A 13,684-nucleotide genomic window follows, 5' to 3' on the forward strand; every position below is an offset into this window, starting at 1 on the left:
TAACGGGATATTCAAAATTATAAGTGAGTCCGCTAGTAAATGCTAGCAATTTTCACATAGTTTGAAAAGTTTTTTTTGCTCGTGAAAATTATCACAAAATCTAGAGTATATAATTATGAACCGAAGATGTGGATAAATTCACATTGAACACCGTTGTTCACGTATGTATATATATATATATAAATAAATAAATCGATCGAAGTTATTCATTTTTTGACATAATAGTGTCCTCGATTGTTTGACTTGTATATTGACTTTGAGCTTTTAATCACGTAGTAGATGGAAAATTCCGTAGTTTTAACACGTTCCAGCTCATGGATAACATGACGGCAAAGATTTTACAGAAATCACTTTTCGTATTTCTTGTAAAAATACCCAAGCTAATGAAATGTTTAATACTCGAGAATCCAGAAATATTGTATTAACTTTTCAATCTACACCGCCATTTTTGGTTGAGAATCTTTTGGCAATAGCTCTAGCAATTTTAATGGCTGCACCTTTAATTTTACGCATTCATAGATTTTTGGTATGTTACTTTATTTATTAGTAAGACAAATTTTTTTTAGTTCTTTATTTATTTATTTATTTATACATCGATTGATAGAAACATTGCTGAATTTTAACTAATTTTCATTGAAATTCTTCATTTTTTTTAGGAAAATCGGAATAATAATCAAATACTTTCTACAGTCAGAGAACTCAATTCTAAATTCCAGTATCGTGATAAATGTTTACCTATTAGAGCAATAAGATCAACTCCAAATTTGAATCAAAGTGAGTTTTGGATCACTAAATCAAAAAACGAAATGCCACCAAAAGATGATAATGATGACTCAGATTCTGATAAATCATTAGATAAGTTTGATATTTATAATTACAATTATTATCGTTATAAATTAATTGGTGAAAAATTGACTAAACAATATGGTCTTAATCAAGCACCAGGAGAGGTTATCTTTAATTCATTACATCTCAATTCCATTGATTCAAATACTGGAATAAGATTAAATAAAAGATATGAGCATAACTTTTTTGATTGCGTAGATAGCTATTTTAGAAAAAAAAATAAAAATATGAATAATGGAATCACATTAATACATCCTCGAGATTACTTTTTAACGAAAATAATCAACAAAAGGCCAGATACTTTTGATAAAGCGATTGATACCACCGTTTCTACAATTGAAATAGATCATCTTCCAGAAATGATAAGTCCTAAAGCGGGTTTGAAAACACCTTCTAAAGTTTCTCGAAAACAGAAAGGATCAAAAGCAAAGCCGGATAATAAGTTTAATAAATTTTCCAAAGGAAATGAAATGTTGAAGAAAACGATTGATTTTGAATCAAACTCTCGACCAAGCAGTCCATTCAAAGAAGCTAAAAGCATCTCAAATGAATCGTCAATATCAGAAAAAATATCAAAAGTGAAAGAACCGATAAAAAAAAATCCTTTCACCCGAGGTAACCCGTTTGTATTTACCGAAGCAACTAAGAAAGTATCATATTTACGTAAGCCTCGTGAATTAACAAATATACAAGATGACACAGAAAATAAAAATTTTTCAAATGAATTTGACAAAAACCTAAATAATGAAAAAAATTTAACAAAAGGCAAAAGCATTAATGAAAATAAAGTAGAAACCAATAAATTTCAAAATAATACAGAATCTATAAATATAAATAAACCTTTAACAATCACAGTATTGCCTGAAAAGGAAAAGTTTTTATCAAGTGTTGCGAATGATGTATTTAACTCTTCTAACAGTTATTCATCAAGACCCCAAAGCCGACGATCGCGGCCCAGTTCAAGCGGTACTTCGTCAAGAGCTTTTAAGCATTTCATGCCAAAAGTAAACTCACGGCCTCGATCTTCTGGAAGTAGTTTTGCTTGGGAAGTTCCTGATGATTCTGGAAAGATATGGTCCCTTGAAAATTCTAATGAACCTAAACCTACGTCAACCACCAGACCTAAGTCAGCAAATCCTGCTATCAGTAGAAAAAAATCCGTAGCTGCTATGTCAGTTCTTGAAAGTATAATAGATTTAACATGTAATGTGACAATTGATACTCAAGATTCTTTCACCACCATGGGAGTAGATGAAATTAAGCAGAGACTCGAAAACAGTGAATTGCCTTTAGAATTGAAACATTCGTTTAATTTTTCTAGAGATAATCGGAACTCTAAATTGAATTCAAAATCAATTGAAAAACCTAAAATTAATTATCAAATACCAACAATACCAAAGACAAAACCAGTTTCTAAAATTTCTCCTTTTCCAACAAATCAATCAATTATTTCCGGACAAAAAAAATCATATTTACAAGCACGATCGGGTAAGTATTCAATACACTTCAAATAACAAGTATGCAGAAGAATAAAAGCAATTATTAATTACACTCGGCTTATTCACAGTAATTTTTAGAAATTTACTTTATTAATTTTATATTGTTTAAATATTAACTTTTTCTATCATTTTATACATTGAAATTCTAATTATTTAATAAAGCATTTTGAGAAAATCAATCAAATCAACTTTATTACAAAAAAACTACAATAAGTTAAATACATATTAATATCGTTTGAATATTTTTATTTTTACATTTTAATATTATATGCATTTTGACAATGTCAGAGTTAATTACTCTGATAAAGTTATCAATTATCACTGATTCCACAAAAATCATTATGATTTTTCTTAATTTTGATAAAAATTTTCAATATTTGATCTATCAATCAATGATGAAAATAATTTTCAATTTATTCAATTTTGTTATTTCATATTGTTTTAATTTTATTGTATTATAACACTAAATGTACAATTTGACGTCCAGCCAGCATCATCGCTAGCTTCATAGATGATTTTCCATTCTCCAACGTTGAAGAAACGACCTGGACGCTGAAACAGAAGATAATATTTATGATATTGCTTTGATGATTAATAAAGTTATTTACCTATTAAAGAAACATTGTAGCATAAAATAAAATCATTCATGCTTATATGATAAATGACCACTTGCGTATTTATAATATTATATAAGAAAACAGAAAAAAAAATTTTTCTCTTTAAAAGAAATTATTTATAATTTCAACTTTAAAGTTTTCTTGAGATTCTAACTCTAAAGACTACATTTTCAAGTAAAATATAATAAAGTAAAAATACATTTCCTATTAGTAAAAGAGAGTATAAGATACGTTGAAAATATATATTTTACCTCGTTACTGGTAACGCGCGTGACTCTTACATTATCCGTAAAAATTGGCTCAATCCAAATGATTAATGTCCTGTTATTTTTAACAATGTCTTCCGGACAGTTCAGAGCTTTTGGAGGCTCACCATCTAGCATAGATTTAAAAATACAATTTTTTTTCTGTAAATTGTTATTTATTTCTATAAAGAAATGAAAAGACAATGGTGATTGCTATTTATATTATTTCTAGGATGAAGTGAATAAATTAGTGAATCTACATATAAGCATGCACAGACAAAAAATTTGTGTTAAAATTAACATTTCACATGTCCAAAACGTTCCACTCAATTTTTTGTGTCATTTTAACACAAAGTGTATGTGTCAAATTTTTACACAAAATTTGTGTCAATGATTTCATACACAAGAGAACTAATTTAACATAAATTTTGTGTTAATTCGCCACAATAAATTCCTTATAATTTTACACAATGATGTGTAAAATCAACTGATTTAGAATGTAGAAGTTTACTTAATGAATGTGGTAATTAATAAAAGTAATTCAAATAACTAAAAAACAATTTTGTTGGATTTTTTTTTTTTTTACACAGAACACAAAATTTTTTACTGTGTGATAACTGGAAGAAAATGGTATAACGCACGAAATTTATGAAAAAAAATTTTTTTTTCAACATTTTCTTGAATAAGAAATGAATACCAATATTACAATAGATTTTTGAGTAACTTGAGTAATAAGATTAAATTTATTTTATTGCATATGAGAGAATGTTACTTCTAAAAAGATATTGTGATTTAAAGAATTAATTTTATAAGTTGGATGATTTTTTCTACATTTCGAACTTGCCTTCAAATGACTGAAATTGGATTAAATTTTAAACTTGTCCTCAGTGTTGCTATCAGTATTTTACTCACGTTCATTTTTTAGCTTCTATATTATCAAAATTTCAAATGAGAAAACCCTTTGAAATTTTGAGTATCTACAACTAATTGAAAGGCTATTTTTCTTATATAAAATAATAAAGATAGCGATTTAAAAAAATTCTGTGAGTACTTTACTCGTCATCGTACTAAACGAAAAGGCACGAATTTCGATGTTTGGCTGAAGTTCGGATAAATATTATATACGAACTTCAAATCGTTGGTCAAAGAAACGTGAGTGTTTTACTCGTCACCGCACGGAGCTATGCCTACAAAAACACGGCACTGAGGGAGGGTTAATAACTGTTTCGTTGACGAATTGTGTTTCGTCCAAATGTAGACAAGCCCTTTAGACTGGAGGGTGGAGAGTTGTAGCTTACACTGTATCCCTAAATAAGTGATAGCTCTTCGTCGACGAGTTGGAGCTCGGCGATTTATCAGGTATGGTAAGGTTGTAGCTTTCCCTCTGAGAGTTTTAAGCTCTTAGAGTACTCCAGAATGAGTTTTAGCCTATCTGTATAGTAGATTTGAGATTTACTAACTTTAGGTGGGTTTTTATGATATCAACTCTCTTTTGAATATAATAGTGGTATTATTGAGCCAACCGTTAACTAAGGATATATTGTAGTTACATTACAGTAATTTATGGTGAAAGTGATTATAAATTGAGCTAAACAATTGGAAATTCAGAATAAAATAAATGTATGTTGTCAATTGTTTATAAAATAAAGTTAGAATTGGAAATCGTTTTAGCGGGTTTTGCAACGATAAGAGTAGAATTGTTATTTCTTATAAGTGAATGACGAAAATATAATCCGTATGTCTTTTACAGATTTCATTTATTAATATTTTTTTATGAAAGTTATGCAAAGTTTTATTTTATTTTTATACGAGCATACTATAACATGAGAGATCTTGGAAAAAAAATAAATCTAATTAGATTTGATTAGATCAGAAACTTTGGATATCATTAAATTCAAAAATTGGCGATATCTAATAAAATCCAAATAAACCTGATTAAATTTGAATTTTATCATTGAATACATATATTAATGTCATGAGTATGATGTAGTTTTAGTGCGGAAAATAATTTTTGAGGTAAAGAAATGAAACTTAGGTAAACTCGATCCTGGAATCCTTGTAGCCGTAGACTATGCTAACCCAGAAAACTTAAGGTACTACTTTTAAATCATCCATTTGTATAACTACAGCTATTTATTCTTATTACATCCTTAACGTAAATCTTTTCAAATTTACATGAATGATCAACTTTTATCTGATCTAATTATAATTCCCATTAAACAAATCAATTTTTTCATGATACCTAGGGCTGACAACATAAAAAGTATACGCCATGTTATTAGGGTTAAAAATTTCATTTGTCTGCAACCAAACTTAATTGAGATGATATTGTAAAAAAAGTTAATAAATACATTAGATTATTCCTGTAACTCTATCAGACTTTTTAACATTACAAAACTCTTAATGCATCAAATTTTATCCACTGAAATTTATAAAAAATTAATTCCAATCTGATTAGATCGGATTTAGTATGAAGATGAAACATTAGATCAGATCGTATCAAACCGTTTTTCCAGCCGTCAAATATTATACCAAGTTGGATCTAGTTTGGTATGGCAATGGAATATTGGATTAGATCAGATCAAAATTATTTTTTAGCCACAAAATATAAGATCTACACGGCGAAAAAATTCCAATAGAAAATATTGGAAATTTCAAGAAAAATTACCGTGCGGCGTGGTAAACTGGACGCAAGATGTCACTCTTATATAATCTATCGGTCAGCAATAGAAAAATTATTGTGCTGGCACGGTAAATTTTACTAACCTAACTTCGCATTTTTATTTAATTTGAATATTAAAATTGATTTGCCAACAAAACATTTTATTAACATTATTTACAAATTTCCTTTTATATTTCAGCTGTAATTTTATAATAATAATAGTAATATTAATAATACTAAAAAAATGATGGTAAAGTATGACCACTTTTACGACGCACGTATGCAAACGTCGGCGCGCATACGTTGAACCTTTGTCATCACAAAGCTGTATGATGATTTTTAAAAATTTTTTCAAGTTTTCTGTAATATATCTATCAATTCTATAGATATTGTAAATTGAACAATTGAATTAGATTCGTCAATCAAGTTCGAGAAAAAAGTCTCGACTCACGGAACTCTCTGCCGATTATTAATAATTAAATTTTAATTGTAAAATATGGGCCTTTAATCGCCTGTGTGCTTTGAGTGAGAGAGAAAGTGAAATTTTACTGCGCCGCAATAGAAAAATTCTAGCACAAGTAAAATGTATGTTTTATCCTCTGATTTTCTTCAAATTCTATCAATCATTCGTTGTCCGAAAAAATTACCGTGCTGAACAATAAAATTTATTAGCTAAACTACAATTTTCCTAGTGAAACTTAAAATTTTTCATTTAAATCTTTATAAAAATCACTAAACTGACAAAATGCGTCCAGTTTATAGTGCTAGACTATAATTCTTATGTTTCATTTTTCTCCGTGTTGTTAGATCTGTGTAGACTTATGTAGATAACATTGAGCCAAAAATTGTATCTACTTAGATCTATATAAATCGCATTCAATCAAATAAGTGTAATTTTATATTTTCGCGGTCCCCTCGTTTTTTGGCTCTAGAAAATCGAAAAGTTATTCGATTTTACTGATTTTTTGTTTTAAAATCTTCGTTTTCACGGCGAATTTAAAGAAAAAAAATATAGGAAATATATCACTTGAAGATTTCATATAGTTGTATGAGTTTAAATGTGATCATGAACGCACTTCTTTAGATATAATCGTTCATAACTTTTGTCCAAAGCATCAAACGAAGTTCACAAAATATATTTTAAAAAAAACGAAAATTTTGAAAAAAAAACACAAAAATATTTATTTATTCATGTTTTACAATTATACTTTTTTCTTTGGTCTACACGAAAAAATGAATACTTAAATGAATACAAAAAAAAAAAAAATTATACACAACTGATGATTCATTAATAACTTAAAATAATGTTAATGACTTCAAATTGTATTATTTTCGTGTTTAATAACAACAATGTATAATATATATGTATTTGAAACAAAAAATAAGTAAAATTTTCAATGAATGATCTTAAAATGACAAAAATAAAGGAAATTAACTATATATTATGTTCAAAAATAAATCAAATGAATCAATTACATGTATGTATTATCCTCGAAAAAATCTTGTAACAGAATAAAAAAATTATGCAATCTTTGACAGTGATTGCTATATTTTAATCTAAACATAAATTCTGCAACACATCCTAACATATTCTTCTCCTTGCATCCGAATCTTAGAATACTGGCTCGCGTTGTTCTCCAGACTCTCTCAATATGTTAAGTATGAGCTCCACTATCCGAGTCAACAAAATTATAAGTGTGGTTCACTGTTAAATGTTTAAATAAACAAAAAAATTCAGTTTTTATTAAATATTAATTCATCAAATTTTAGATTAGAATTGAAAAAAAATTTTTTTATTATTGCAATTTTTAGAACAAATAAAACTACCCATTTCAGTATTTTCAATCGTTCACATTAAATTAGAGAAAATATCGAACGGGGGAGGGGGGGGGTTGTTAAAAATTCATAACAAATGTTCACATTTGGTCTGCTTTTTAAACATCCTCCCCTCTCCCCATTTCAATTCTCTTTAACAGTCAACGTCAGTAGGATACCATTTTTTCTCATGGTGATAATTTTGAACTTTTTGAAGTTTACTTTCAATATTGTATACTTAATTAGTAATTTTGAGAATGTTTTTGTTCACATTATTTCGATAATTACTTAATAAAAAAGGCACAAACGATGATATGTAAAACACGGTCAATTTAAAAAAAAGTTTTTATTATTTTAAATTGTAAAAATATAAAAAATCAACATTTTTGCATAAATTTTTTATTTAATTTGTTTGTTTTTTTGTGTAGATTATGAAAAAAATACAACAACTCTATACGATAACTTGTAAGAAAGTTATCAACAGTTATACGTGAATAAGTGCATTTACATGAACATTTAAAGCCCTAAAACCATATAAATTTTCATTTTTTGCCATTTCCATATTTTTTTTTGAAAATCCGCCGTAAAAACGAAGATTGTAGAAAAAAAATCACTCCAAAATTTCGATTTTTTGATTTTCTAGAGCCAAATAACGAGGGGACTGCGATAGTATAAAATTACCAAAAAATCAAAGTAATTATGATACCTTTAACTGTTATGTGTAAATTACAGCTTGACTGTATTTTTGAAGTGGAATGTTTCACAAAAAAAGTGAGAACATGGTAACCAGGCTTTAGGCTTGCTTCTAATCTCATTCCCCAAGAAGGATTCGATCGAACATATCGAAACCAATCAATGTCCGTTGAAGGTTGATCAAATCTAACAAAGGCTTCATTATTTGCTGGTGGTACTTCAGCAATTATATCTTTTGGACAGTTAATGCGAGGCTCATTAGATTCTAACAAAACAAATACAAGAGTAATTTTTAAATTACACATTTTAAATAATTAAAATTTTTAATTTTATTTTTTAAAAAGTTCAAATTTTATAATATTAAACTCATAGAGGGTAGTGGTAGGTCAATACTTTTTAATATGATGATACTTTGATTATGATTTTTAGTCATTTTACAAATGTTATTTTGGAAAAATAATATATTCCGTATCAAGGGAGTGAAATATAGTATTTTTTCACTGTATTTTTATTCTAATGGTGTGAATACATCTTTTTGTCATATCGTCACGAAAATTTCGATTTTATTCTCAGTTCAGAGGTTAGTAAAGCGAGACGTTCTGCCTTGCAGACAAGGACAACATGCGTGTGGACATGCGCACAAACAAATTTTGTCATTTTATGCAAGGAAGAAACGTCGGGCTTTACTAACCTCTGAACTGAGAATAAAATCGAAGTTTACGTGGGGGTATAACAAAACATTTTTTCACACAAATTTTTTTGACGACTGAAAAAAAATTTAATTATATTTGAAGAATTAAATTAATGCTTTAACTCACTAATACACTCTCCATTTTTAATTCCTTCCCAATTTCCATTCTGTTGACATGTTATCTCATACCCTCCAAGGAGTTGGTAACCTTGTGGACACTTCAAATAACATTTAGAACCAGGACGATTGATGGTTCTAAGCACTGACCACACAGGATGAGCATTTGGACGAGAACATACTAATGATCCTTTCTTTACTGGCTTTAAAGGTAAACATGAAATAGCATTTATATCTGTAAATAAAAATAAATTCATTTCTTACAACTGTTATGTACCAGAGTACACAACATTTTTGTTAAAATAAAATAAAATGTATTAAAGTTAAAAAGAAAAAGAATCAGTAAGCAGAGGAAAAGTCAGGTAAAGAAAAATCAATGAGTGAAGTCAGACTTGAAGGCACCAAGGGGAAACTCAAGGACGCTAGGTGGACAGACAGGTGAGGAAAGAAGAGAAAGCGGGCGTAGAGGCAGCTCAAGAGGCCCGCACGTGGATAGCCTGACTGAAGGAAATTTGGATATTCAAATCTACCGGATTGGCAGAAAGAGCAATAAAGCTACCACCTCCAGCTTTTCAGAGGGGTTGGAACCCTGGATAAATAGTCCAGATTTTCCCAAGGAACTTCAGTCTCTGCTGAATTTTTGTTGGGCTTGGTGCAAATTTTTGAACTGTAGTCTACTTCGATTTGATATTTTTTAAGAGAAATTTATTCTCGGTAACTTTAAAGATTTCCTTCAATCTATAATCATTCAAGAGAAACAATTCTTTTAGAATTTTCTTCTTGAAGAAAATAATTCTTCTATTTACTCAAACCAGTATATTTTTAAAACTCAACTCGACCAAAGAAATATTTTTTCTTTAAAGTAATAAAAACATTTTTCTCAACTCGTCGGGAAAGATTTTGTGAAGAAAAATCTTTGAGAAAGTATATATACGTGAGCGAACGAGCGAAGTCGAAGTCTACGAGTAAGAGAGAGAGGTGCGGTACGGCGAGGGAGCCCAAGCGGCTGTAAATCAACCAACCAGGGAGCCTAGCCGAGTATCTTCAGGCAGCACCACAACCTGCTACGCACCGACCTGCTGAACAGCGCTTCATCTTTCTGCTACCTATCAGTTTCACCCTTGTAAAACAATTTCTGTTCAACTAAAGTGAGTAAAGGCTAATAAAGATTATCTATAATAAAAAGGAACAACTCTCTTCTTCATTTGTTGCACCATAGTGGTTTGCCAGCACTGATTACCTTACCTATTTCTTTAATTTTCCATCTAAAATAAACTCTGCGAGGTCTCCGCACCCGAGTGGAGTAGAAGGCGATTGTGTCTTGACTCAAAAAAGAGACCGTTCTGTTACGGGGACGTAACACAAATAAAATTTTGGTGTCAGAAGTGGGATAAATTAGAGAAAAGCCCAGATGGAAATTAAAGAAATAATGTTGTAAATACTTCTTTCATATGATATCTCGTTGGACTCTTCCCGAGCACGAATATTGTCATTTCTTTTATATGATATAAAAAAAATAGAAGTGGAGTTAAACTTGATCAAATAGTTTACTTGAATATTTAGCAGAACGTATAATATTTTCGGTTAATTACAAAACGTGTTAGTTCAGCTGTAATAAAAAAAAATGTATAAATAAGTCATGATGGAATAAAAATGAATAAATAACAAAATGCGCGAATATGATCGTTGTTCAGTGGTAGAACTTTACTAGATTCTTTCTTAAATAGAGGTGAAGTATCTTTTATTTCTCTAAAAACCTTTTTGTAAACAAATTTTCGTAACTCATAAAATTCCTTTGAGGAAGTAAGAATTGAAGTGCAATATTCTGTGTAATTTTTACGCTCGAAACCTGATCAACTTGGAGTGTAAAGGATACAAGGAGATTTCTACGGAAATTTTTCTTGCTATCATGGAATGTTGTAATGAATATTATTATAAATTAATTATTGGAATAAACTTCTTTCGTCTCATTGTAGAATACATAGTTGTCATAGCAATTCTGGCTAAGATTTTTACAAAAAGGTCATAAAGAAAAAGGATTAGTAAAATATTTTTTTTTTCTTCCGAGAGAAATTTGGAAGTTCTGTAGTAAAATAATTTTTTTTTTCTCTATTTAACTAAGGGAAAAGAGAGATTCTCTTCAAAGATATCTTTTTCAGTGGTTTTCGTTTTCTCTAAAAGAAAAACCCAAAAAAAAAAAATAGACATAATAGGTAATTTCACGCTATGTTTTGTGTGCATTGTAAAATTTTCCTTTAAAAAGAAAAAAAAAATTTTGTTGTTTAGGATGAATCATAATTATTTTTTTTTTACTAACAAAAATTACAATGAGTAAGGTTGAAAAAGATAGGATAGGCACTAATGAAATAAAATTTTAAGTAACATAATAGCATGTGCGTAAGGCATAAGATTTTTTGTTTAATACAATGAGTAATAAGATAAGGAAATCTGAATAGTTTAAGGCGGAAACACCTATTAACAAGCTTTTAATCCTAATCAAGGATCCCCTGAAAATTCGGTTGCGTGATTTTTTAGGCTATTAAAATTCATTTAGGGGAAAAGGTTCCGTGATTTAGGAAAATTTCAAAATTTGGACATTAAATAGCGAGGGGAGGAAACTAATTGAGTTAAAAGCGTTTGGATCAGATAAGCCGGAAAATTGGGGAGTCACACGAGCCGCTGTTAAAGAATGATAGAATCAATAAGTAGAGATTACATATGAGGCTAACTTAGAGCAATCAATATTTCACACTTGATAAACTTTTATATTTTGAATAACGTAAAATCATTGATAGATTCAAAACGCAGATTTTTTGTTTAAGTTTTTCCTTTCTCTTGTTTGACTAGTATACTAGGTGAAGTAAATTCATAGAAAACAGTCAAACTGAGACAAATAAGTATTTAGACAGATAAAAATAGTGTAACCAAGCAAAGAATAAGAGTTAAAGCAAGTTGATAACAATTAACATAGAATGTTAAAATAAAAGATTCTGTTAATTGGAAAGTGACATTCCAATGAAAAGGTTAGATTCACGAAAGGATTAGAATCACGAAAGAATTAGGATCGCGAAAAAGCTAGCTGACTAATTAGAAGAAATTTTTTTTATCAAGAGTGTCTGTAATGACTAAGGGGTTAAGAGCACAGCGTTTATTATAAGATGACAAATGCCGGACATAATACCGCGAACACCTCCTGAACCGAGAAATAGTGAAGCTGCAGGAGAAGGGAGATCAAGTTTAATTCCGCGAGATTTAAATCCTGAATTTGAAGCTTTAGAGCGTGCGCGGGTTGAGTCAGAATTGCAAGAGGAACGAGAAAGGCAAAGAGAGATATTAGAAGTAGAGTTGAGAAGAGAAGTTAACGAGGTACAGAATATAGAAGACAATAGTCAAGCAGAAATGGCAGTGCAGGATCAGGGACTTTCAGTCTCAATAAAATATGCTCTTGAGGCAGTACCTGTATTTGATGGAAAGAGTACACCTGTTAGCCACTTTATTGAAGGGTGTCAAGAAGCAAAGAGGATGGTACCCCCAGCAAACGAACGTTGGTTAGTGCAGGTGCTAAGAAATAAACTTAGAGGGGAAGCGCGACGGTGTATTCAAGGAGTTGATTTTGCAAATGTAGATGAGTTAATTAAGTACTTGAAAAAAATGTTCATGCCGACGAAAACATTATTTGAATTGCAAGGAGAGCTCGGACGAATAGTACAAAAGGATGACGAGGGAGTTTTGACATATGCAAACAAGGTGAAAGAGTTGAGTAGTAAGATAGAAGAAATATATCGCGCAAATAATCCAAATCAGGAAATAGACAGGGCGACGATTGATAACTTGCAGAGAGAATTCGTTAAGTGTTTTATTAAGGGATTGAAGCCGCCGTATGAGCAGCGAGTACCGCGAGACAAGAATCTAGCAGAAACGATAGATTTAGCTATAGCTACAGAGAAAGAGTTGAGAGCTATAGAGAGTCTACGGGAAAATAGTCAAGGAGGAAATAGCGGGAGAGATAGAAGAGACTACAGAAAACAATTTAACAGAGTGAATATTGTTGAATCAAATCCGGTAGTTTGCCAGTTGTGTAGCAAAAGAGGACATGAAGCGTCAAAGTGCTACAGTTTAAATAAAGGACAGGGCCCGTCCAGAGGCAAAGCTACTGATGGAAAGACCACAGAAGCAAGTAATTATAGAAGACAAAATTTTTATTGTGAAAATTGTAAAATGACCGGTCATACAAATAAGTATTGTCGAAAAGGAGGACAAGGGAGTCCTCAAAATTTTAGAAATACACCACAAGGTCCACAGAACTTTAATAAAAATAATTTTGATAGGAATAAAGGCCCAGAGAGTGGTCGAAATTTTTATAGAGGAGGAAATGGTCCCCAGAATCAGGGAAACGGCCAAACCCTCCCGCGATACGGCGCGACGCGGGGCACGGGGCGAGTTGTGCGCCCGGTTCTGCATATTCAAGAGACAGCAGAGACTCAGACACCAGCCCAGGA

General features: G+C 30.4%; 2 protein-coding genes across 5 annotated transcripts in view; one reads left to right on the plus strand and one right to left on the minus strand.

Annotated features, from left to right (window-relative positions):
• Positions 1-217: 217 nt before the first annotated feature.
• On the plus strand, positions 218-2,402 carry LOC118064633 (uncharacterized). The gene is made up of 2 exons (XM_035079350.1): positions 218-526; positions 657-2,402. The coding sequence occupies exons 1-2, from the start codon at positions 389-391 to the stop codon at positions 2,358-2,360; spliced, it is 1,842 nt and encodes a 613-aa protein (XP_034935241.1). The 5' UTR covers positions 218-388; the 3' UTR covers positions 2,361-2,402.
• A 219-nt stretch (positions 2,403-2,621) lies between these two features.
• The window catches only part of LOC118064632 (signal peptide, CUB and EGF-like domain-containing protein 3), a 78,572-nt gene continuing 67,509 nt past the window's right edge, over positions 2,622-13,684 (minus strand). For 2 of the 4 annotated variants that reach the window (XM_035079346.1, XM_035079347.1), the window contains 4 exons: positions 9,196-9,420; positions 8,391-8,642; positions 3,214-3,338; positions 2,622-2,897 (listed from right to left, as the gene is read on the minus strand). In XM_035079346.1, coding sequence (XP_034935237.1) covers positions 2,793-2,897; positions 3,214-3,338; positions 8,391-8,642; positions 9,196-9,420 — 707 coding nt within the window. In that variant the 3' untranslated portion in view covers positions 2,622-2,792. Of the gene's footprint in view, positions 2,898-3,213; positions 3,339-7,397; positions 7,575-8,390; positions 8,643-9,195; positions 9,421-13,684 lie in introns of those variants that run through there. The other 2 variants (XM_035079349.1, XM_035079348.1) reach the window with 2 other exon arrangements.

This window comes from Chelonus insularis, unplaced genomic scaffold (genome assembly GCF_013357705.1).
Source record: "Chelonus insularis isolate UGA/USDA-ARS -01 unplaced genomic scaffold, ASM1335770v1 contig_24_pilon, whole genome shotgun sequence".
Lineage (NCBI taxonomy): Eukaryota > Metazoa > Arthropoda > Insecta > Hymenoptera > Braconidae > Chelonus > Chelonus insularis.

Excerpts from the sequence above, each read along its gene's own strand:
- LOC118064633 (XM_035079350.1), top strand. The coding sequence starts at position 389 with ATGTTTAATACTCGAGAATCCAGAAATATTGTATTAACTTTTCAATCT. Across the intron at positions 527-656 it reads TACGCATTCATAGATTTTTG|GAAAATCGGAATAATAATCA; the intron begins GTATGTTACTTT and ends CATTTTTTTTAG.